Source organism: Beta vulgaris, chromosome 1 (genome assembly GCF_026745355.1).
Source record: "Beta vulgaris subsp. vulgaris cultivar EL10 chromosome 1, EL10.2, whole genome shotgun sequence".
Lineage (NCBI taxonomy): Eukaryota > Viridiplantae > Streptophyta > Magnoliopsida > Caryophyllales > Amaranthaceae > Beta > Beta vulgaris.
The window spans coordinates 46,877,875-46,903,413 of NC_079202.1; the positions used below are offsets into that span (position 1 = coordinate 46,877,875).

At 33.1% G+C, this 25,539-nt stretch overlaps 2 protein-coding genes, 1 non-coding gene and 1 pseudogene across 4 annotated transcripts; 2 read left to right on the top strand and 2 right to left on the bottom strand.

The window, feature by feature from the left end:
- The first annotated feature begins 5,765 nt into the window (after positions 1-5,765).
- LOC104892205 (hypothetical protein) lies at positions 5,766-9,590 on the top strand. Of its 2 annotated transcripts, none has more exons than XM_010678060.4 (5): positions 5,766-5,964; positions 6,367-6,765; positions 7,109-8,429; positions 8,510-8,656; positions 8,812-9,590. In XM_010678060.4, exons 2-5 carry the CDS (start codon positions 6,712-6,714, stop codon positions 9,300-9,302), a joined length of 2,013 nt encoding a protein of 670 aa, XP_010676362.2. In that variant the 5' UTR covers positions 5,766-5,964; positions 6,367-6,711; the 3' UTR covers positions 9,303-9,590. The 2 variants fall into 2 exon arrangements, with proteins under 2 accessions (XP_010676362.2, XP_048498151.1); XM_048642194.2 differs by lacking the exon at positions 5,766-5,964 and adding an exon at positions 6,053-6,189.
- Positions 9,591-17,075: 7,485 nt separating this feature from the next.
- On the top strand, positions 17,076-23,014 carry LOC104893859 (proline-rich receptor-like protein kinase PERK9; annotated as a pseudogene).
- A 197-nt stretch (positions 23,015-23,211) lies between these two features.
- LOC104892196 (protein WHAT'S THIS FACTOR 1 homolog, chloroplastic) lies at positions 23,212-24,866 on the bottom strand. Its single transcript, XM_010678049.4, has one exon. It carries the CDS (start codon positions 24,753-24,755, stop codon positions 23,472-23,474), a length of 1,284 nt encoding a protein of 427 aa, XP_010676351.2. The 5' UTR covers positions 24,756-24,866; the 3' UTR covers positions 23,212-23,471.
- On the bottom strand, positions 24,860-24,944 carry TRNAY-GUA (transfer RNA tyrosine (anticodon GUA)). The gene is given in 2 exon segments: positions 24,860-24,895; positions 24,908-24,944. It is a non-coding gene; the product is annotated as a tRNA-Tyr (tRNA).
- Positions 24,945-25,539: the final 595 nt, after the last annotated feature.

Here is a 25,539-nt window from a genome sequence, read left to right on the forward strand (position 1 = left end):
TTTATTTAGGCATGCTTTAAAGAATATTTGAAATACTAATTTGATTTGGAAAATAAGTTTAAATGGGCTTGAGGAACTCAAAATTCTAAATAGATTAGGAAAATGATTTATATTGATGTTAGGATTTCTAATTCATTAATCATATTCATCATCAAACCCTATTTGGACCCAATCTCCTTTTCCTAAGCCCAAAAGAAAAGCCTCTTTATAAGTACCTTAGACCCAATTATTTTTACCACACAAAGATTTATTTTCTCTGTCCTCCCTCATACCAGCCGGCCCCCATTACTCTCTCCTCTTCCCCGTGATTTCTTCCATTCTCTCTCAAGTTTTCTTTCTTCTTCTTCAAGTAACATTTCTTCTTCGACAAGAAATGTCACTACACATCCATAATCACAATTTCCCTTTGTGCGCCACTGCTGCAGCGTGTTCCTCCTTGTTCCGACGCCTTCCTCGTCATTGTTCTTTGATTTGTTGGTTAATTTCTTTTCTTCTTCCTCAAGTTTCCATTAAAGATCATGTTTTTATGCTTTATTTTAATACTAATCATGAGAATTAACTTTAATTTGCTGTTTTAATGATTAATCTTGATTCATATATATTATGTATTACAAGAATAAAATTTCAGATTTGATTATTATTTTTAGATCGAGTTTTTAATTATCAAAGCATGGATTTTTAGGGTGTTAAATATTGAAAAATCATAGTTACATGTTATAAACTATGAGATTATTTTAAATTATGAATCTGAGCATGTTTATGTATGTTTAAAGATAGATTTATAATTATATAAGTTGCTGGAATTTTAGAAAAGACTTTAATAATGGAGTTTAAGGATTTAATTACTAGTATGGTAGTACTATGCTAGATATTAAAAGTAGTTGAAGTTTTAATAGTAAAAACAACTTTTACATATTTTTTAAAGGGGGATTTAAGTATTTTAAGTTGCTGTATTTTATTTAGAGTATTAACTTTGATTTATATTGATTATTTTAGGCGAAGAATATTCAGTAGGTGACTTTTAAGAGATTAAAGATGGCATATCAATTGGTTCACACAAGGTACGTACATACTTATGTCCTATGTGATATAGTATCATGATTTAAGAAGGAAAAGTCGTAGTATCATGTATAGGAACTTTATAAATTCATATGTGATTTCTAGTATGATTGGATTTTCATGTTTTATGCCCGTGTGCAAACATTTTAATTATGAGATTGATTATGAGTTAAAGATTATCATGTTTGTATGGAATTGTTGATGCAAACATATGGATGAGAACTTTAGCTATTAATTCACATGGGGGAATTAATAATATTATTGAGATTGAATCATGTTTAATCATGTGTTCCCTTACAGTATTATTTTCACTACGTTATAAGGACCGAGGGCCTTATTTGGTAAGTTGATAAGTTATGCCTTTGAAATGTAAGATTGATTATTGGTAGGTTCAACAGATAAGAAAGATTGAAATTAAAGAAAGTAATCTTGGATTGTAAGTTGTGTGAGCACTTATTATCCTAAGATAAAAGAGAAGTTCAATTGTGAATGTTTAATTTGATATTTCTATGTTACTTATGTGTGTCATAACAAGTAATAAGTTGTAAATCACGTAAAGTGTAACTTGGATAGTAATAAACTTTAGACTGATGCACGTCTAGAGTTGGACAATCAGGAGTTGAGCTACATGGTGAGCGTGCCATGACTTTTTCTAGGAAATGGATTGATCACCATTCCTATTATTTTTCAAAGGTTCCTCAATATCACAGGTCATTCTGAAATACGAAGTCGCTCCCGTATTTCGTCTTCCTAGGTGAAGGCAAGTTTAGATAAGACAACTCGGTCCAATAACTATTCCATTAAAGTAATAAAAAGATGTTTAAAGTTTAGTTCAGTAGGAATTATCTGCAGAATGTTATATTGTTATATTATTATTCATCCTTGCATGTTATTTATTAGTATCATGTTAGGAATGTTTATGTAATACTATGTAGTACTCAACTTTGCTGATTACGTGCTTTGTTTGTGATTGTTGATCATGGCTGTGCCTTATTTATCCTGTGATGACCCATTTTGGTTAGCAGATCCTTTAGAGCATTGACATTTACAGGTTTGCAGATGTTGCATCATTGGGAATCTGGAATGAAGAGCTTGTGTAATCTATTATTATATTTACTATCTTAGTAGGAACATATTATGATAAGTTTGATTTGAATAGACATTTATATAGTGTTTGATTTAATTACTTATTTACTTATTTATTTATTATATTAAAGTAGTATGAAGTTTAGTTATATGTTTCCCGTTGCAACATTCTGAATAAGTCGATACGTTATCACACGGGCGATAATGCTTGGGTAATTCTCTATGTTTAGAAAGGTATTTCTAAAAAGGAAGAATTATCAGGGTGTTACATTTACAATATAGTTTTACAACTCATAAAAATATATTTAACTAGATGAATGATAAGGCATTATTTAGTCTTTCTTTTAGATAAATATAATAATAGTTATAACTATAGTGTATTGTATGTAACTATAGCATTTTATCATAAGTTTAACTTACATGATTAAGCATATTATCTTTCAAAACCTCAGTCTTACGAGTCCGAACCCTCTAGAGTTTTGATAAAATTCTACAAGGTAGAGTTGTATATGAACCATACATTTTAAAATCAAGAGCGTGTATTTGTGAAAGGAGGGAAATAAGGGGGTGGATTTTGATGAGAAAATTAAAAATAGAGTGGTTGATTTTATGAGATATATGAGCTATTGATTTTTTTTTCAATGGCTGATGTTACTCAAATTTTACATTGTAGACTTCTTTTTAGAACTCTAGATGATCCAAACACCAGCCTTACTCAACTAAACCAGAACAATTTAGTATTCCAACAAAAATTATTCAGGAAATTTTGTTGTTACAAAAAAATTAAAATATATAGCGATATGACGAAAAAATTAGAGTATGATTTTACAAAAACAACCTTAGAATATTATACAGAGCTCCATCTAAGCATGACATGCGCTTCTTTTTAATTTTTTTTTTTAAAATAGTTTTTAATATAGATATAAATACATATAAGGTGTTTTTAATAAGTGAAGATTACACTCTGATTTTGAATGAACAACCTAAATTATTCAACTATGTAAAAATGAATATAGCTTTTGCTACATAATTCACAATATTATATTTTGTTTTACCATCGAGAGTGTTTGAAATATGTTTCGAAATAAATTCCATATACAATATAATTTTATAACTTATGTAAATATATTTATATAGATTAATAACAACGTATTATTTATTGTTTATTTTTAATATATATAAAATTAACTATAATAATAGCGTATTATATGTAACGATATCAATTATGTTTTTCAAAATCATACTTTAAAAAATTGAGTTATATAAAGATAAAAAAATACAAATATATAGTTTAGAACTGATATGATAGAGTAATAATATTATGTAGTATTCTAGTTCTGTTAGAATTCTATGTAATTTAGGGTTTATTTTAAGTAAATGTTTAAATGATAAAGGAATCCTATTATGAGTAGGAGTCTAATTCCTTATCATTGAGTCTTAATACTTAGTTTTATTTTACATAAGGCGTGTGATTAGATAGTAATTATCTTAGGTTTAGGCGTGTGCTAAGTTATCTTTGTTAGGAAGATATCTTTTATCTTTAAGCTTTCCTAGTTCTAGTAGGTTTAGGAAATCTTGTAATATATATATGATTTCCGGCCATCATAATAAAGTAGAGAAGTTTTTGAGTTTAACCTATTCCTTGTGGAATTAAAGTTTTAGTAGTGAATCCAAGTTTAAGCAATGAAACCTAGTTATTATCACCCTTGGTTAGGAGTTGGTAATTTCATATCATTGAAATTCTTGTGCGTGGGGCATAGGTTTTTCGAATCAAATTCATTAAAGAAACATAAAAAAACTAATCTTTCATTCAAGAACCTAAGTATAGCCTTCAATTTCACATCAAGAACCTATAGCATACCATGATGACATTACATGAAGAATCAAATGAATGTTTTTCAATGACATTGAAGAGGTATTATGCAATTGACTAATTCTTTTATTCCTAGAATATTTGTTGTATAAATACTTATTTAAATTTTAAAATTTGATATATCTATATGTCAGATCTTATTCTTTTCTCGATGAACTTAATTCTACTAAAACTAATTGAAAAATCAAGGTTCGAGTTTCTAGACTATTTGAGGTCGCAGATCATTAAAAAAGGAAAAGTTTGATAAGTCTTGATATGGTCATGATGGATGAATATATTTTTTCTCTTAAATAGTATTTTCGATTATCAATAGAGGTTATTTTTATATTTTACCATTATTATGATCTTCTTTTTTTGCTTTCCCATCTTCTATTCTATATGCGTTAGTGTTTATGTGTTAATAATTAAAGGTTGAAGTTGTGGCTAACACTCATATTTTTTCTGTCCTGCATTTATTAAATTTTTACCCTCTACTTTCTTAAAGTATCATTTGGATATTTTTCATGTTAAAAATGTGTTAGCTATTGTTAGTCATACCAATTATTGGGATACTATTTATATAGACTTAGCTATAATATTCAACTGAACATTAAAAATATAAAATTTATACTGCAGATCTAGAAATTAAAGTATAATGACAAATATTTTTTCTGTCTTTTTCTACTGCAGCAATGAGTCTGGACTCTGGGCATGGTTTGTAAGAAAAAAAAAATGATAGTTTAGCATAGAGGGTTAAACTAGAGTAGGGTATAAGTAAATCCTTAATAAAGTAAACGCAACTTTATGAGGCAATTTGAGTAATTAATGATGGTTTTATTAACATAAAGTAAATGCGATGTTGACAAATATAGTTGTTTTTTTTTTTTTACCAAAAGTGAAGTGATTCGAATATATGAAACTACTCAAAGTGGTAATTGTTGCAATAGAAAAATAATGGAGAAATTATATAACAGTTGTGTTGAAAAATCTCATTTCACATCAACAAAAAATCAACAATGCTAACAAAAAATTTGCAAGAAAAAAAAAACAATAACCCGTGAAACATACGGGTTTCAAAACTAGTAAACATACTATAGCATAAAGAAACACACTATACCATACACAAACACAGTATATCGAAACTGACAATATAATTCTAATATTCTATAACAGGTTCAATTGTACAATAAACGATATCACAAAGATTGAAAAACAGAGTAACAACTTGAAGAGAGAGAAAATGAAGCAGTTATGAGAGATAAATCGAAAGGTAAGAGAATCTGAGGAGAGAGAAAAATAAAATAATAATAATTGTAATTATTACAACCTACATAATTCTATTGGATGCATCGAGTTCATACAAAACTTTTTATTATTTCATAATTCCCCCTAAGCAAAATAGGATCAACAATAACATACCGACAGAGTAATGCATTAAATAATTGTCTTAAATCACATTACCATCTGATCTCAAAATCAAAATCACATTACTATCTTACAGAATAACTTATTGATTGTCTCATTATCGGCATATTAGAACCTTTTTTAAGGGAATATTAGTAGCTATTTTAAATTTCAAATTTTTTTATATTCTACGAATCTTTGTACAATTTGATTTGTATTTTTATGATATCTGTATGACAGTATGACACCACACAACCTGTTAGAAACTAGAAAGTAGTAATACTAATAATAATATTAGATGGATCGCGTAAGAGGCGTGTTCCTTACATTGTCTAAACAAATTCCAGAATCCTACAAAACTACACCTTTCCAAATTTCCATCCTCATCCCTCAAAAATACCGAAAACAAACCCAACTAGTTTCTGACTCTTTTTAACAAGTATACTTCATAATATTACACTTGCACGTATTTTCCTTATTCCTAACGAAAAACTTCTCTTTCTTTTCCTTTTTCTCCTCCTTTTATTCATCGCCGCTCCACCTGAGTTCTTCACTTTCACAAGGTAAAACTCATGACTTCATCTTCATTCTTCATTATACACTTTATTGACTATTTCTAGTTAGTTTCTTATTCACTAGTGTATCCTTTTTACGGCTCGTTTGATAGTCGATAATATAATTTATGACTCGTTATATACTTTCACGGACGTTACTAAAATCAAGTGTGAAGATTGTGATTTTGTTAGATAGTCAAAAAGCTTAGAAAATTGTACTTTATTGTCAGCCGGGTACTTTTTTTGAGTGCTTTGATATTTTTATTTCTGATGCAATTTACTTTTTGAAAAGAATCTAAACAAAAAATCTGATTTTGTGTAGTGGGTAATATAGAATTTGTATATTTTTTGATGGGTTTTCTTTTGATTTGATTTCTAAATTGTGCTTCTTTTTTTGTTTTGTTAATGAAGGTTGGAAGAAGTGGGGAACTTTAAGAAGACAGCTTGGTGTGTATATCATCACTCTGGCCAAGATATTAGTGATCTCTCCTCAGTGGAGGGTGTGCTGTGTTGTAAAATTTCAAGTTAATTGCTTTTCAATTGTTTGCAAAGCATTGATTTGGCGCTTACCCATTGATTATGGCTAATATTCAACCTAACTAATTCTTTTTCAAAGCAGCTGAGATGTAATACTTTAATTGTGCAACTGATTCAGGGAACATAAGGGAAAAGAAAGAAAAAAAAAGCAGAAACTTCTGTTTTCCTTCTTTTTTTTCAGGCTTTTTTTTTTTGTGTGAAGTTAGATATTCAGGGATTATGGCATTATTCAATTGCTTTCCCAAGTTAGTTGGAAGGAAGAAGAAGGTGAAGGTAATAATTGATTTAAGTTTGTAGTAATGTCTTTTGTTGGCGTGATTTTGAAAGTAGATCGAATTATATGACTATTGGGATTACAACTATCGTCTAACTCAGTCAGACCACTAACTTTTTTTGTTTAACTAATAGTGGTCGGACTAGGTTAGGTCATACTACCTCTGTTTTTTTAGTTGCAACGATTGACATAAAGTGTAGAAAATGTCTAATCGTTGCAACTAAAAAAATCAGAGGTAGTATGATTTAAGAATTTGCTTGGGGGTTTAGGATTTGACATAATATCTGATGGAAGAATTTGTGTCGGACTAAGGATTTGACATATTGTTGTTGTTGGCTGTAGGATGCTATTGTGTCTTCACCGGTTTGTAATGACAACGATGTGGTTACATCTCTGCAAGTGAAGTTGGAACACCCACTAAAACCTTCTGACAATGATGAGCTGAAATCGACTTCTTTTGTTGTCCCAGTGTCATTTGATGTACCCGAGGTTTCTAGTTGCAAGGTGAAGCTGGTGAACCCTGAGAGCTGTGTTGTGGAGGAGGCTCTGGAGGTGGCATATGAAGGTGAGGACGAACATGACGACAAGTCACCAGCAATGAGCAGGGATAACTCTGATTCGAACCTTCAAGCCAGTGATACCAATTCCAGTAATCCGTGCTTTCAGTTAGGAAATCCTTGTGTTGATTTGGTGGATGATGAGTGTAATAACAAAGCTGAGAAAGATGCTAATGACGAGGAGAATGACAAGGGCCAAGTTGGGCATGTCAGTGATCCTGGGATGTTAAGGGAAGAACGATGGGTTTTACCGAGGCTTACACGTTCTTGCTCAAACCTTGAGTCAAGGGAAGTTCTCAAGAAGATAGCTGATCAATTGCCACCTTCTAAATCACAATCTTTTGAACAGTTACAAGACTTGGCAAATAAAGTTAGGGATGATATTTTGATGGGGTCTCCTTGTAGCCAGTCATCTATTTTGTCTCACCGAAGTGCTGATAAAGTAATGCTGAAGAAGCATTCTTCGAGCCAAATCCTTCCCTCGAGGAGCAAGAGGTTGTGGTGGAAACTATTCCTTTGGAGTCATAGGAACTTACAAAAACCGGTCATCCTACCTAAAACAAGGGTTTCAACACTTCTTGCTTCCGTCAATCAGCAAGGTGGGTACTCATCGGACACGCTTGAACCCTGTCGAGTTAAACAGCTCATCAAAGTGGAATCAGCAGGCTCATTTTCTGAATTATGCAGTTACAAGAGTGGCCATGAAGAAGACAATGAGTTTAAGGGAGGGTTTTCAGGGTTATGGCCCCAGAATCAGTGGATAGCTTTCTCAGGGGAGTCATCTCCCTTCAAGAGGGTAGATGACTGGGTGAAGGACCTCAACCTTCAGCCTACAGTATTAGCTCTTGAAGAAGAGAATGGTAGCGAGTTAATCACCTTCCCATCTTCTCCGGAGGCCGATGAATCAGTGGCAAAAGGCCCAACTCAGTTCTCGCGCCATAACAAATTCAATTTATCAGAGGAACTCCTGCATGCTAACAGTGTGATTCAGTCCCTGAATTCCTCCTCAACAGTGGCTCACATATCAGGAATGGGGTTGAAAGCTATCCCCATGATTTCGCACTTCTCAAGTCTTCGTTCAATCAATTTATCAAACAACTCAATTGGTATGAACTCATCAGAATCTCATTTAAGATAACAAGATTAATTATATTATAGCTGTTCTGACTTCTTGGTTGACTTGCAGTTCAAATTACTCACGGATCGCTTCCAAAGGGTCTTCATGTCCTCGACTTATCTAGGAACAAGATTGCTACCATTGAAGGACTAAGGGAGTTAACCCGATTGAGGGTACTTGATCTGAGCTACAATAAGATCTCACGTATTGGACATGGTAATTATCATTAACCTGTTGTAGTATTTGGAGAATTGTCCTCCCCTAACATGTGAGGATGGGCATTTTGGCATATACAGTGCCCTCCTCTGTTCAGTACACGCTCACATTGTATTTCTTTTCTCTAAATTTATGCTGTTGATTGCAATAAACAGGTCTTTCAAGTTGCCTACTGCTCAAGGAGCTGTATTTAGCGGGAAATAAAATTAGTGAAGTAGAGGGGATGCACAGGCTATTGAAGATGACAGTTCTGGACCTTAGCTTCAATAAAATAACCACAACCAAGGCTCTGGGACAGCTTGTTGCCAACTACAGTTCTGTAGTGGCTCTCAATATTTTGGGAAATCCGGTAAACATAAACGTAAGCAGTGACCAGCTTAGGAGAGCAGTTTGTGGGCTTCTCCCTAGGCTAGCATACCTGAACAAACAACCGGTTAATCAGCAGAAAGCCCGAGAGGTTTCAATGGATATTGTAGCCAAAACTTCATCCCGAAACAGCAACTGGGATGCTCGTAGGAGATCCGTGAAGAAAACAGGTCAAAGTGGATCGATGTCTACAAGGACTGGTGCCAGTATTGGGCACAGAAGCAGGAGCAAGTTAAAAAGGCAAGTGAATCAGCAGTCAAGGTTGAAGACAAGGCCGTAAGCTGCTAAGTGAAGTTGTGCTTTGATTATTGCCGAACCAACATTTGATACAGCAATTTATAGTGTGAAGCATCGCAATTCTTCAGCAAGAAAGCAGGCAATAAAATTTAAACCATATGTTTCAACGTCTTCTAAGCATAAACTCAAGCTCAATAATTTGCAGTTTGTTTGTTTTGTTTGTTTGTTTAATTTCATTTGTTCAAATAAATGTAAACCATGGCGTGTTTTTTGATGACTGTATTCTGTGGCTTATCAATTGATGATGTATTGATGTTGCTTTCTTGAATAACCCTCATTGCATGGATAAAGACCAAACTTTCACTGGTGGCATGGAAAAGCAAATGTCTGAAATATCAAGCAACTGATGATTACCTTTTCTTTTTTCTTCTTTTGATAGTGAATCCGCTGTGACTTTTTGTTAGATTGTTAAATTAAGATCCTGTATCAACTTCAACATCCTATCTACCAAGATGAACTATTGTATTGCCCTCCACGGCTCCACCATTACGAGCAGCTATTCCCATTGACACATACCTTCAATCTCACAAATGTGGGCGTCCGTATTAACCTTCACCCAACAGGACAAAAGCTTAGTCACGATGCTGTAAACCCTCTTGTTAAGAATTCCATGGCAAATTCATCTTCTTACTTCATAACGGTGTATCAAGATATATCAGGATTCATTATAAATAATTAAATATTAATATTGACCTATTCTTTGACCTAAATAAATCATGGTTAGTAAAGCTTAGACAAAACTTAATAGAAGTATTAAAACTAACCCATGAAATCAACGTTTAAGCCTAATTAATGGTACATTTGGGTAAATTAGGAAACTTGAGCCTAGTAATGGGAAGAAAAAAAAAACCGAATCTACCATTGAGAATTCTCAAGAATATGATCTTATGATTTTTATTTTGAATTATTAAACAATAGTGTTATGTTGGGTTAATGGTTAAGCTTTCATGTTTTATTTCAAAGGTCACGTGTTCGATACTTTATAATTACACAACATTAACTTTTTTTAATTGAAAGTTTGACTTGAAAAAAAAGTATTTGCACTAGAACCTTAGTGGGGAGTGTCACATGGCACACAAACTTTCTTATGAACATATTTTAATATATTTAACTAGTATTTGGACCCGAGCGTTGCCCCGGGTTGGTATTATTTTTCGAACATAATATGTATTTTATTCCATTTTCATTAAAATATATTAAGAAAAGCTCATCATTTAAAATGTACAAATATAATAAAGTGGACATTTAAAACCTGAATAAAAGTTGGTTGAGATGATAATTTTGTCATGTATGATAGCAAGAGGTCATGAGTTCAAATCTTGTTGCAATAAGCTAATGTGAGAGTGTTACATGACACACAAACTTTCTTATGAAGACCTTTTAATATATTAGTACTAGCCTTACATGCACTCGATGCGTGCGATAGCGTGTGATAAGCATATAAAGTAGAAAATGAAATTAATTGGGTAGAAAAACTGTCTTTATATTTTATTTTCTCAAAAAACTAATCTTTAGTTTAAATGTCCAAATCCCCCCTGCACTCGATGCGTGCGATAGCGTGTGATAAGCATATAAAGTAGAAAATGAAATTAATTGGGTAGAAAAACTGTCTTTATATTTTATTTTCTCAAAAAACTAATCTTTAGTTTAAATGTCCTATCCCCCCCCCCCCTTCTTCAAAATAAAACTTTGCCTTATATAATAGAGATATAGATCAATTAAAAGGCAGTTTGCAACAAGATTTGAACTCATGACCTCTTGCTATTATACATAACACAGTTACCATTTCAACCAACTTTTACTCATGCTTAAAGTGTCTACATTATTATATTTGTACCTTTCAAATGTTGAGTTTTTCTTAATATATTTTAGAGGGAGTGAAAAAATGCATATCAAGTTGGAAACAAAATACCAACTTGCGGCAACGTCCGGGCTAAAATACTAGTTACTATTAGAAAGCTGTGTTGCGTACCATATTTTTGGGGATAATTCTAAGATGTCTTTTTTTGAAAAAAGACCATGGAAGCAAATGAATGTGAGTAATACATTCTTGCTTGTGGAGCCCCCAATTCTTTTCTTTTAGATGCCAAAACTAATTTCTTTTGATTTTGTTTATTTATCAAAATTTATGAAATTAATTTCTGAAAATAGAAAAAATAATTAAAAAAAGAGAAAATCAGAAAAAAATAATTTATGAAATTAATTTCTGAAAATAAAAAAAATAATTTTTTTAAAAAAAATGAAAAAAATCAGATTTTTTTTTTCACCTTCCAAATAATGATTCACGATTTGACCCCAATTTTTTTTATCCATTTTCTCTCTCTTCCTTATTCTTCATGTTAGTTCTTGGTGTTTTTCACCAAACCTCAAGAACGCCCATCTTCCACAACCGAATTTCTCCCAAATTCGACCCATTCTTCCACTTTCTCCCTCAATTTCCACCCCATCTTCCATCTCCTCCCTCATTTCGACCCATTTTTCACCTCCATCTCGCCCAAAATCTTCACCTCTATTGTTGAAGTTTGCGAAATCGATTTCGATCTGAACTCTTCACCCGTACAAGAAATGGATGTCAGTTTACTTGATTATTTCGTATATAGTAACGAATTGATTATTTCTATCTTCATTTGTGCGTTTGAGTAAGATTAACTTGTAATTTGTGAAACTTTTTCCCAAAAAAACCTAGGGTTTTAGAGAAAATAAAATAACGGTATTGGTGATTAAATTGCTCTAAATCAATGCATTTATTTGACACTTTTATGCGATAATTTGTGGTTACATTTAAGTAGTTCATACTTTAATTTAGCTACTAAATGGAAAAAAAATTCAGATTTTCACGACCTCCATGGAAGGTTAAGCTGGTTTTTAGTGTCAGGTATTGCAGTGCTTTGGTAATTACTAAACTATTTTTGAACATTACCAAATATAAAGACATTTTGTAATTACTAAACTTATTTTGGGAATGACCAAAAATAAAATTAAGGTTTATGTGAGTTAATTGCAATAAATCAATGCACTTCACACTTTTATTGGGTTACATATGTTGAGTCGATCATACTTTCGTTTAACAATTAGATGAAACAAAATTTCAGCATTCTCGGGACCTCCCTTGGAGTGGAATGTCACTAGTTTTTTATGCTGCAAGATTTAGGTAATTACTAAAGTATTATGGTCATGACCTAATACAACCACTATATATGTGAGGTAATCACCTAATTAGATTAAAATATTACCAAAACTTTAGGTCATTACCTAAACCATTTTAGAAAATTACCTAATATAATAATTGTCTTGGTAAGGGAACTGTACGATTAAGACGTGGATTATTAATAACCTACTGTGAATTTTTTTTGCATCTAGTAGCTAAACTAAATTATGAACTAAAGATTGATAATGACCTAATATAACCATTATGTATGTTAGTTAATCACCTAATTGATAATCTAATACATGTATGATTGTGGCATTGTATGTTTAATATGTGGGTTATTGATAACCTAATCCATGTGGTTTTATGTATTTATATTGACTTGATTTTTGGGCCCTCGTTGTCCCTCCTTATAGTAAATTAGCCCATATCATATGCTTTTAGGTATTCATCGAACATGTTTTGGGCATTATTACAAAACCTATCCAATCACAATTCATTCCCATTACTCATGAAAGCAATTCTATGAAGATTGGACAATCTTGCCACTGAGTCCATTAACCCCAATACCTCACCAAACCCCATTGACTTGAATTTTGGGTCCCCTATTGTCTTTCCTTGTACTAAAAAGCTCAAATTATTCCCAAATCACATGCTTTTAGGTAATTACTAAACATGCTTTGCTCATTACCAAACCCATCCATTCACCATTCATTCCATTGTAGTGGAAAGTCATTGATTTTTTTGTGCAAGTTATAACAGGGTTTAGGTAATTACTAATTTCATTGGTCTAGTATTAATTAGTTTTAGATTTCAAAAATTTCTTGATGTGTATATATATGTTTTACAACTGACCCGCATTAAGTAAAAAAGCCAGAAATTAATACTTGCAAGTACCTTCATGAAAGGTGACCCGCTAAATTTTATTTTTATTATAGAATTATTACTAATTGCTAAATTTTTATTTTGTAGGCTTTTGTGTTATAACAAGATGAACGTACTGGGTATAAGGATTTTCAATTGTCACATAAGCATTTGGAACACCTTTGCTTCTTGGTTGAACTTTTATCTCCCAACTGACTTAAGTAGTATTGAAGAGATTTGTACTAAATATTTCTATGTATGCTTCTTTACGTGGTTTCATTTAAATTTTACTAAACGTTGCTTGTGACTTGTTTATAAGTGTATATTCTTTTGCTTGATATAAAGCATGAGTATTGGTTCTTGATGATCGTGACTTACGTAGTAAAAAGTTTTACATTATGGATTCTCTTACCAAAACGAACCATCGCCTTGTGACAGTCATGGACATGGTACTCAAATTTGTACTTATTACATTTTCAGTAATTACCTAACTATCTTTAGGTTATTACCAAATACTAGACAATAGTATTTAGGTAATTACCTTAATATATTTAGGTTATTACCAAACACGACATAGCCCTATTAACAGGGGCGGATCCAGGATTTCGAATTTGGTGGGGCACCAAATTAGAAAAGAAAAATCATAATATCATATTTTAAAACAATGCAACACTTTAATTTTCACAACCTTAATAAATAATATTAAGTATCAAATATTATCTTCTTTTTTAGTATATTTAACATATTGACTTTCACATTCATCAACAGATGCAACTTTTATTTCAATTTGTTACTAAAGTTTATAAGAAGCTAATATAAATTTATTTAATGTAGATCGAAATCAAACAAAATTTTAAATAGTAGAATTTATTTTTAAGTATTTGTAAATAAATCTTGGTCATAATTAATATATTTGAATAATGCCGAAAGTCAAATTGTTACATTTATTTGTAAATGAAAGAAAAAGTAATCGTTATATCACAAACAAAAAAAAAAGGTTAAAACTAGAACTAGAAATCAGGGAGAAGGATACTATATAAAATATGAAATGAAGATCCAAAATAGAGAAGAAGAAAAATGCTAAAATAGAGAAGAGAAAGAGTAAGAAGTAAAAAAAGAAAAAGGAAAAACAAAAAAACAAAAGCAGCGTGTAGGGATAGTCGAACCCGCGAAATAAAGCAATGAGATGTTACAAAGACAAGAGTAACCACTGGAGCAAGTTGCATTATGTGCAATTATTGCGCGCATTTTAATTTTAACCTATTGTACAAATCTGCTTGACGTTAAAAGTAAAAAGAATCCGATTTTTTTTTTGGTGGGGCACGTGCCACCCAGGACCCTTAATAGGTCCGCCCCTGCCTATTAATGTCTGGTTAGCACTTGTTTTTTCCTATCTTTTTGTATCATATGACTGTGACTTCGGAAAGCCTTATAGGTCACTGTTTTACGCCCTTGTTCTTGGAGATGAAAGATTTCACTTACGAATATCCACCATGTGCACGACAACCGAATGCGTGCATAAAAGAAAATTTCGAACTCTTATTTTTATTTTAAATGTATAAGATAGACTTATTTATGTATTTGTTCTTTTTTAGGCATGATTGTGGAATGTACGTGATGAAGTACATCCACTGCGGTGATCTGAATGTGATCTCAACCATTTTTTATACTATACGAAGTGTTAATGTATATATTTGACTTTGTTGCATGATGTTATTGTATTAACTTGTGTAATTTCATACGCAGATGGAATTAATGCATGATGAACGTTTACACGCTTTAGCTAACATTATCAGAAGCAAACATAACCAAATCAATATAGCTCGATATTCTCGCGGTAATTTTGTTTGCAATGCGTGTAAATAGATGAATGTCTTGGTATAGTTTTGTCGTTCGAGTTGGTGTACATTTTTTTTAAACATATGACAATCTAACTTAGTAGATCAAAAACTTCATTTCTAATGTAAAAGTTTAGGTAATTACCTCACTTAAATATGGTCACTAATTAAACTTTTGAGGGTCCACTCCGTCCAACTTTTGTGTAAATAGGTCAATGGCCTTTAGTACATCAAATTAAATAGTTTAAATGTAATTTTTTTTGGTAATTACCAACTTTGAGTATAGTCATTACCTAAACATTGTATGCTACAGTTTGTCTCATTTTGTTTAATTATCATTACTCATCAAAGAAATCCTATGGAGATTGGACAATCATGCCACAAGGTCCATTAAGCCCTATACCTCACCAAATACCATTGATAAGTGCGTTTGTAATACACTTTATGATCTCCTTTTGGTTTGATTTGATCCTCTTTATTCCCTTTTCTTCCCTCTTTCTTCCTTATTTCCCTCTTTATTTCTTTCACTTGATCATTGTTGATCATAGTGACATTTTCCTAGATTTTCAGTGAATTTTGACTGGATCTCTAGTACATTTGCTTTCACGGTGTTTTCTAGTGCTTTGATTGTTGGAATGACCTTTTCCGAGGTCGAGAGTTGGGAGATATGACATAAGGAATGAGTTGGAGAAACCGAGCGGGGATTAATGTGCGCTCGCACCACTTTTTAGGCGCCCGCAGAGGTTGGTGCACCCGCACACCCAAGTGGTGCGCCCCCACCATCGGGACTTTTTGATGCCAAAATGTCAACAGGCATGGTGCTCCCGCACCAGCCATGAGGTGCTCCACCGTACCCCTCACAACGGTTTGCCCGCGTCGTTTGGCGCTTGATATTAATTACGAGGCACAGGGCATGGTGCCCCCGCACCATACAAATCCGCCAAAGAAAAAAAGTCGAGCCTTAGTTAAAACAATAGTGTTGTTTTTAGTAAAAGACTGATGCATTTATTCCTAAGACTCGAAACTATTATTAGGGTTCATATTAGAGAGAAAAACATTGAACTTGTTGTTAGATTTGAGTTTCGTATATTAAAGTTTGCAATTTCTACAACATCGAAGGTACTTTTTATTCAATTTGATTTCAAAGTTTCAGTCTATATACTCTCTTTTCATTGTTATTCTTTGTTCCTCCATATTATTAGATCTCATATATTATAGTTTCATAATTGTTATTTTTATTAGATTAATTATCTCTTAATCATATTTAGCCCTAAATTAGTTATATATTTCATATTTTATTGCTTAGAATTCATGATTAGTGAGTAGTTTTTTTATCTAGGGTTAGGGTGAAAGTATGAATAAGGGTTTAAAAGTATTGTTAATATGATTGTGATGTTCTAAAGATGTTTATGCATTGATCTTGGTGTTTTGAGGCCTTAGGATAGATATTGATCACATTTATACTTTCGTATTTTGAACTCAAATGTTCTTAAATCGAATTTTGAACTCTTTTATCATCCCTAAGAATCAACTTAATTTCTACGCCAAGTAATTGTGTAGAAATTAATGGGATCCTTTATTAGGAGTTTTTCGAATTCATTGGATCTCTTAATCAATTGACTAAATTCGAGAGAGGATTTAGTTGATTGATTAAGCGATCATTCTCGAGACCATTCGAGAGAGGACTCGAGTATTTTATAGGAAAATTGGAGCTATATATGAAAGCTCAAAGTCTTTCCAAAATGAAAGCTTTTTTTGTGGAGGATACTTAACAATACCCTTCCCACCTCACAAGGATTAGCAAAAAGGAAAATTCAAGTGGATACGAATTGCAAATTTTGCAATAAGTACCCCAAGTTGATTGGAGCATCTCTTTAGAGATCGTTAATTCTCTAGTGGAATATGGATGGCTAAAATAGATATCAGATCTTCTTCCTCCAATCCTATAACATTAAAGGATTGGTTGAAAGATTTCATGAACTTGTTTAAGAAAAGGAAATCAGAACCACAAGAAGACCAAGAGAATTCAAGCGTCACACAGTTCATTGCAACTATGTGGAGTATCTGGCTCCATTGAAATGAGATAACTTTTAGAGGTATCGAACCAAATTCGTTATCAGTCATGAACACCTCCCAAGACAACATGGGAAGAATCTCTAATTTAGAAACAGGAAAACCTAAGGAAGAAGCCTAGAAAGATGCTCAGACTAACACAACCTGAATTCTCGAAAAGCCAAGTGTATGTAAGATAGGCACAAATAGGAACAACCTCCATTCCACGATCAGTGTGGACGTATCATGGAAGAAAGTCAAAGGGGAAGAAAGAGCCACAGCTGCGATTGCTTGGATCAACGAACTTGATAACAATTTTTACAGTTCAAGGAGAAATTTTGCGACTTCTCCTGTTCAAACGGAAGCTTATGTAGTTCTCCGAGCAATAGAAGAAAATGAGGGGCATACCAACATCATAATACAAACTGACAGTGAAGAAGTAGTCAAAGCTTTGCACAACCCAAATAAAGGAGACAAAAATATTTTCTCTATAATAGTTAGTATTGGAAAACTTGCAGTAAACTTTAATTCATTTAGCTGTACTAAGGTAAGTAGAAGTAGAATTTACAAGGCCCACTCACATCCCATTTTTTTCTTCTGTGGTTTGTTTCAGTTAGTCGTGTTATTTGATTGCTATTCAATTCTCCGCAGAGAACTATGTATCAAGGCCACATACTTCAGATGCAGCCCCAGTCGGAGTATCTCTTCCACACCCTAGCAGTACAAGATTTTTGTCATATGAAGAACTGAAGAAGGCCACGAATAACTTTGAAAAATCCAGCATACTTGGAGAGGGTGGGTTTGGCAAAGTTTTTAAAGGTGTTATGATTGATGGCACAACTGTTGCAATCAATAGGCTTACAAATTGTGGGCCTCAAGGTGATAAGGAGTTCCTTGTTGAGGTTGAGATGCTTAGCAGGTTGCATCACCGTAACCTTGTCAAACTTGTGGGCTACTTTACCAGCCTTGTGAATTTTCCCAAAATGTGATTTATTATGAACTTGTTCCGAATGGAAGTTTGGAGGCATGGCTGTTAGAGGTTAATCTAGAAAAATCTAGATGTGTAATGAAACATGAAGGGCCTGTTCTCCCCAGCTTATTTTCAGTTCAGTTCAGTTCAGTTCAATTCAATTCAGTTCAGTTCAGTTCAGTTCAATTCAGTTCAGTTCAGTTCAATTCAGTTCAGTTCAGATCAGTTCAGTTCAGTTCAGACCAGTTCAGTTCAGTTCAGTTCAGCTCTTGACAATACTTTTAGGGCCTGTTCTCCCCAGCTTATTTTCAGTTCAGTTCAGTTCAGTTCAGTTCAGTTCAGCTCTAATAAGTTCAGTTCAGTTCAGTTCAGCTCCAATAAGTTCAGTTCAGTTCAGTTCAGCTCCAATAAGTTCAGTTCAGTTCAGTTCAGTTCAGTTCAGATCAGTTCAGATCAGTTCAGTTCAGTTCAGTTCAGCTCTATTTTTTATAACCATTTTGTTAAATATTATTATTATTATGTTGATATAATTTATTTTACTAATTACTATTATTATTATTATTATTATTTAAATATATATCATTACTATTAAGTATTATTATTATTATTATTATTGTTTCTATATATTTTTTTTATTGTAGCTTTACTAATTATCATTACTATTATTATTAGGAGGAACATGGTTTAGGTCAAAGCACAAATAAACCCACTTTTTTTAGCCCATAAACCAATCAAATCGCGTCAAGACGGTTTATTGTATAATTTTCGCGGTCCAACGCAATCATTATTTTTATTACTAAATATTTTTAAGTTATTAAATATAATTATTAAAATAGTAATATTAATTTACTTCTTAGATATTATTGTTATTATATATCATCGTCAAGTATTAATATTTAATACAAATAATATAAAATAATTATTATTAATTATCATTACTATCATTAATTATTATATTATTAATTTATGATTATTAATATTATTTATTTATAACTATCATTTAAAAATATTCAAAATACAACTATTATTATTATTCATTATTATTACTTATCATTATAATTATTATTTAATATTCATATTATTATTGTTTAAAATATTATTTATATATTTATTACATTCAATTTATTTCAATGTAATATAATTCAATTCAATTCAATTCAATTCAATTCAGTTCAGTTCAGTTCAGTTCAGTTCAGTTCAGTTCAGTTCAGTTCAGTTCAGTTCAGTTCAGTTCAGTTCAGCTCTGATAAGTTCAGTTCAGTTCAGTTCAGCTCCGATAAGTTCAGTTCAGTTCAGTTCAGCTTTGATAAGTTCAGTTCAGTTCAGTTCAGCTGTTTTATGCCGAAGAGAACAGGCCCTTACTCTCACATATCACTATTCATTTCATTTCAGTTCAATTCAATTCAGTTCAGTTCAGTTCAAATCATTTCAGTTCAGATCAGTTCAGTTCAGTTCAATTCAGTTCAGTTCAGTTCAATTCAGTTCAGTTCAGCTGTTTTTTGCCGAAGAGAACATGCCCGAAGTGATGTGTCTAGAAACATATTGTACAAATCAAAGGTATTAGACAAGTGTAGCGAAATCTAGAAACTAGAACTACAACAACTATAAATATGTTGTATGTGCATGAGTTGAGAGGGAGCTAAACAAGTGAGCTCCACACAAGATATTAGGAAAGGTAGAAACAAAAGGGTTCTACCAAGGTGAATGAGAGACATGAGCTCTCACAAACACACTTGTACAGTTAATTATCAATGAAAATGCAATTTTGTTATATTATTGAGGTCCATTACAACTTTCACACGCGACCCCAAATTTCTATCATTACAACTTCCGTGTGCGCCACATATTCTATCATGGTATCAGTGACGCAAAAGTGATTACGAGGAAGATCAAAGGCTTGAGAGATGGAGATCAAGCTTGTAAGAAGAGACTTGGAGGGCACAATCAAGGTAAGTATCGAATACAAAATTTTAAAGAAGATAATTCAAAAGGTATGGAGATAATATAAAAGAGTTTTAGAAGAAGTCAAAAATGGAAGATATGTTTGGAAATTAGAATATGATGATGGAGAAAAAAAAAGGATTAGATAACTTTTGAGAAATGTTGGAGATTAAAATGTAGGATAAATTGGATGGTTGATGACATGAACATAACAAATGAAATTGACATTGGAAGAAAAAGAAATAATGAAAAAAATGGGAGAATATTGGTGACAAGAGCACCAATAGTTGGGAAGAAGAAGAAAAAAACAAAATGAAAAGAAAAAGGAGAAGAAAAAGAAAAAAAAGGAGTTCAAGAGAAAGTTTTTGGAGTTTGCTAGTGACATGGACATTAGCAGAGATGATTGGTGACATGAGCATCAATGAAAGAATGAAATTGGATAAAGATATGTGAAGAAGAAAAATGAAAAAGTTCAAATTAGGGGAGTAAGTTGGTAACATGAGTACCAACGCAAAACATTAAAGATCAAGAAAATGTGATGAAGAAACAAAGGTGAGATGGTTGGTAACAAGGGTACCACCAAAAAGAAGTGATAATCAACACTATAGAAAGAAGAAAATGGAAGATCAAGGTGGTTGGTGACGTAGGCACTGACGAGGACGAAAATGAGAAGAAAATTTTAAAAATCAAGTTATGGAGATAGTTGATGACAAGTGCATCAACAAGACTTTGAAGAGACATTTGAAAGAAGCATGCATGATGAAGTACAAGAACAAGATTAAGGAGGAGTGTTAGAGATTAATCTAGAAAATTCTAAATGTTTGATGAAAAATGTGAAAAATATCTAATGTGTATTTAGAATTATCTTGTGAAAAATCTAAGATATTTGTACTTGAAAGAAAAATCTAGAAACTATGATACAATAATTATAAATATGTAATATGTGTATGAGTTAAAAAGGAGAGCCAAAACAAGTTAGCTCCACACAAGATATTAGAAAAGGTAGAACAAAGGGTTCTACCAAGCTCACAAACACATTTGTTTAATTAATTATCAATGAAAATGCAATTTTATGATACTATTCGGGTGTGATTTAATGAAAAACATTTGATAGGTTTAAATCCAAGTCACTTGTAGAAGTTCCTGCCTGAAACCTGTGTTTGTAATCTTGTGCTATAACATGATTGTTGAACTAAAAAGCTGTCCTATACTTCAGGTCCTTTGGGCGCTAAATTTCCATTAGATTGGGACACGAGGATGAAGATTGCACTGGATGCTGCTAGAGGACTTGCATGAAGACTCACAAGAGTCACAACCATGTGTCATCAAACTCAGACTTTCACGGTCCGTTTGGTTAGTGGTTATAAATAGTGGTAATGGTGATGAAATTTAATGCAAATTTCTAAAGATTTTCACATGTCCATAACCATGGAAATGAAACTTTATCACAAAACATGGGTTTTCCTATATAAATTTTCATTACCACCTAATACCACCTTCCCAAGTGGTAATGGATAGTAATGAGATTTTAGGAAGAAAATGGATATCTTGTGATTAAGTAGCATTACCATTGGTAATGACATTGAATTTCTAGTACAAATTTACACTATAATACATTACTATTCCCACCATTTATAACCTCTTACCAAACGGACCGTCAATGCATCAGATGTATTACTTGAGAACAACTTCAATGCTAAGGTTGCCGATTTTGGCCTTACCAAACAGGCACCTGAAGGCAGGCAAATTTATCTGTCTACTCGAGTTATGGGCACATTTGGGTCTCATCTTTTTTTTTTTAAGGGAACCTCATCTTTAATTACCTTCATGTACCATATTAGTTCCTCACTTAATATAGTAGTTTCTGAGATGTATTTAATTGATACAAATAAGTATGTAGCTATGGGGTTGTCTTGCTGGAGTTGCTGACTGGAAGAAAGCCTGTTGATATGTCACAGCCAGCTAGGAAGGAGAACCTTGTTACCTGGGTTAGTTCTTAGTTGTATTTCTACATGGTTCTCTCTCTATCGATACTCCCAAGCTGATCTTGATTAGAATAGACGATGACTAGATTGTACTGTTATTTGCAGGCAAGGCCAATTTTGAGAGAGAAGGATCGTCTGGAAGAGCTTGTGGATCCGAAGCTTGAGGGCAATTACCCGAAAGAAGAACTTTTACGAGGTTGCACGATTGCAGCTGCTTGTGTTGCACCCGAGGCGAATCAACACCCACAATGGGCGAGGTGGTGCAGTCTCTTAAAATGGTACAACGGGTTACCGAGTAGCAAGATGCTGCCATGGGTTCTGCTAACATACGGCCGAATGTTAGACAGTCCTCAACCACCTTTGAATCTGATGGGACTTCCTCAATATTCTCATATGGCCCTTACTCTGGTTTGAGTACCTTTGATGAAAACATATCCCGAACTGCAGTTTTCTCTGAGGATCTTCATGAAGGCAGGTTAAGAGTTGGTAGTTAGTTGAATTTTACAGTCCATTCACTTCACTCTGAATGTGAAACATGTTAGTCAGCTAGACAGGGTTCAAAGCTTCCGAGGTTGAAATTGCTAATTTGTGAGTTTGTTTAGCTGGAGATCAATGTCCTCATCTACAATAGAGAGCCATTATGATATTTCTGATGAAGTGATGAGGGGTTTTGGTGTTGCTGCATCACTGTGAAATGATGTATATGTTTGCTTAACCTTTGATATGGTTCTACAAAAATTTCTGGGTTAGGGGCATTTCTTCCTTTTTTTTCTTCACCTGATTCATCTTCTATCTCAGTCTGGGATCACCTTTTTACCCTATTTGTTAAAGTATAAAATCCTTGTACATCTACCTTCGCTTGTCAGGGTCATCAATTATAATGTCAAATGTGCAGGTTTCTATTTCTTGCTGCATTACCTGAAAGTGTCATTTTTGCCTATTTGTAGAACATCGCCGGAGAACAAGTAGGTACATGATGTACATTACATGTAAACTAGTCAGAAGTGCAGGCTGATATCTGTGCAACCATTTGCTGAATTCGTACGTTAAATTTGTATCATCCAAATGATGCCATTTACTAAAAAGTCCAGAAGTATGAAAGTAAAATTACATTAGATACGTTGAAAGTAAAGTGGTATACCACGAATTAGGTAACTGGGAGATATAACATACAGTGTTCCCAAATTACACAAGGCAATAGAGAGCAAAAAAGGCACAGTTTGGCCAGTTTTACACACAATTGTTGGCTCAAAAAAGGTGATATCACAATCATAAGTTCAGTTCAAGAAATTCTACTATTAGAGATTTCTAAAACAGTAGTATACAATTGCATTATACAAATACACAACTAAAATCATCTAATTTTACCTAATGATACCCTTTCTTCTCGTTCAATTAAGCTAACTTCATTGCCACCATTCGATTCATTCTCACTATCACGACACAATTCATCAGGATGCTGCATTTGAGCATACCTATATAATCTCTCATTAAAAACAACTTGAGGATCTTTATTAATCAAATTTCCATTATCATCATAGCCATCCTTCAAAAAAACAACCCAATTCATCTCAGTACCAGCCAAGTAAAACGCCCTACCCTGCTTATTAAGCATCTGATAAGTATGCTTAGTAAGACTAAACTCCTCCTTAAACTCCACTATATGATGTATAGAAGCTTTCTTCTCCAATGTCAAACTCAAAAACTCATGTATAATCCCAACTCTATACTTCTCTGCCTCCAAACTCCACAACTCATGCTTCCACCCATCCGAATAAGGCGAAACCAACGGCAATGTATTCAACAAATTCAACCTCCTCACATCATCCACCTCCAAATCCAATGCCTTCCCATGTTTCACAGGAAACTTTAATGCCCTCTTAACCTTCTCCTCATCAACCATAAACTCCCTCTCCAACGCGCTAACCGCCAAACCCGGCTCCCATTTCACCAATTCAAGCACTCTACTTCCATCTTCACCATCAACAACCCTAAAATACTCAGGAAATTTCAACACCCAATCCCTAAAATCCTCAGGAACTCCAAACAATAACCTACAATGATAAATCTTACTCAATGCCATTTTTTTATCTTTTGACATCATTAAAAGCTTCCTCACAACTTTTACCCTCTCCAATTCCATACACCCCATAATTTTTTTCTCCTCCTCCAGTAAATTCTCCATGAACTCAGTAAAACCCACCCACATTTTGTTACTTTCATGACGGTAAACTTCGAAGATAAGGGGGTGTTTGGCCAAAAATTTAGTGACTTTTCTTCCGCGGGGAAAACCCAGTTCGCGGAAAAGTTTTCCGGCGTCATCCAAACGGAGAATATGTTCGGGTTGTTTGATAAGGAATTGTTTGGATCGGATGAGAAATCGGAAGAAATTATCTCGATTGGCGAGATTTTCGAAGTGGGGGATAAAGGAAGAAGGGTGTTGAATAGGGGTAGTACGAGGGCTGGGCTTTTTCTTACGTTTTTTGAATTTTTTGGGGGTTTTTGTGATGAGAAAAGAGGTGGAAAATGGGGAAGTTTTTTGGAGGAGAGAGAAAACAGGGTTTTGGGGAAATGGAGGAGAGAGAAAATAGGGTTTAAGGGAATGTTTGGTTATGGTGGAAAAGAAGTGCGAGGCCATGGTTGGGGTTTAGGAGGAAGTGTGGAAGATGAATCAGGGGAATTGGGGTTTTACGGAAGGAACATGAAAAGGGAATTTTTGAATCGGAGGAGGAAAAAAAAATATCCGACCTGCCGGATTCGAACCAGCGACCTAAGGATACCAGCACACTACTACAGTCCTCCGCTCTACCAACTGAGCTAAGGTCGGATGTTGATATTGTTTGTAATATTATTATCATTAAAAATTTTACTTTTCACTTTTTAGTAACACCTTAGATCATGTACAATGGGTTAGTTTTAGGTTGGTCTAACAAATAGTAAAACTAGTTTTACTTAGTTTTATCATTGCGGCACTTGGTCCGTTGGGTTGATTGGTCTTGATTTCTAGACCAGATGGACCTAGGATGGAGTGCAACACTCTTTACTTTTAATGCTCAATATCGTAATTTTGTAAAGTTCTAAATTTTGTAACGTTAATAAAAAAAATCAGGTTAATATTTTAAAAAAATATTACAGTAACGGTTATAAAATATTTTTATCTATAAATTGAGTCCAAATTTCATATATTTTACCAAACTTCTTCCCAACCTATTTTTTTTTTCTAATTTCTCTTTCCTACCTAATATTACTTATACTAAGCCAATATTATGGATTAAAATAATCCTAATTACTTCCAAAATAATCCAATTAACCCACAAAATTCCCAAAATAATTTTCAAATTGATCCAAGTGTTCTACAAAATTCGGAATTCCAAAAAATGTTTATGTTTTTTCTAAGCCAATTGAATTACCAAAATTCTCAA

Bases quoted from the DNA above. Each gene is read 5' to 3' on its own strand.
- LOC104892196 (XM_010678049.4), bottom strand. From the start codon at position 24,755: ATGGCCTCGCACTTCTTTTCCACCATAACCAAACATTCCCTTAAACCC.
- LOC104892205 (XM_010678060.4), top strand. From the start codon at position 6,712: ATGGCATTATTCAATTGCTTTCCCAAGTTAGTTGGAAGGAAGAAGAAG. The intron at 6,766-7,108 runs GTAATAATTGAT...TGTTGGCTGTAG, and splicing joins GAAGGAAGAAGAAGGTGAAG to GATGCTATTGTGTCTTCACC. The intron at 8,430-8,509 runs GTATGAACTCAT...GTTGACTTGCAG, and splicing joins TTTATCAAACAACTCAATTG to TTCAAATTACTCACGGATCG.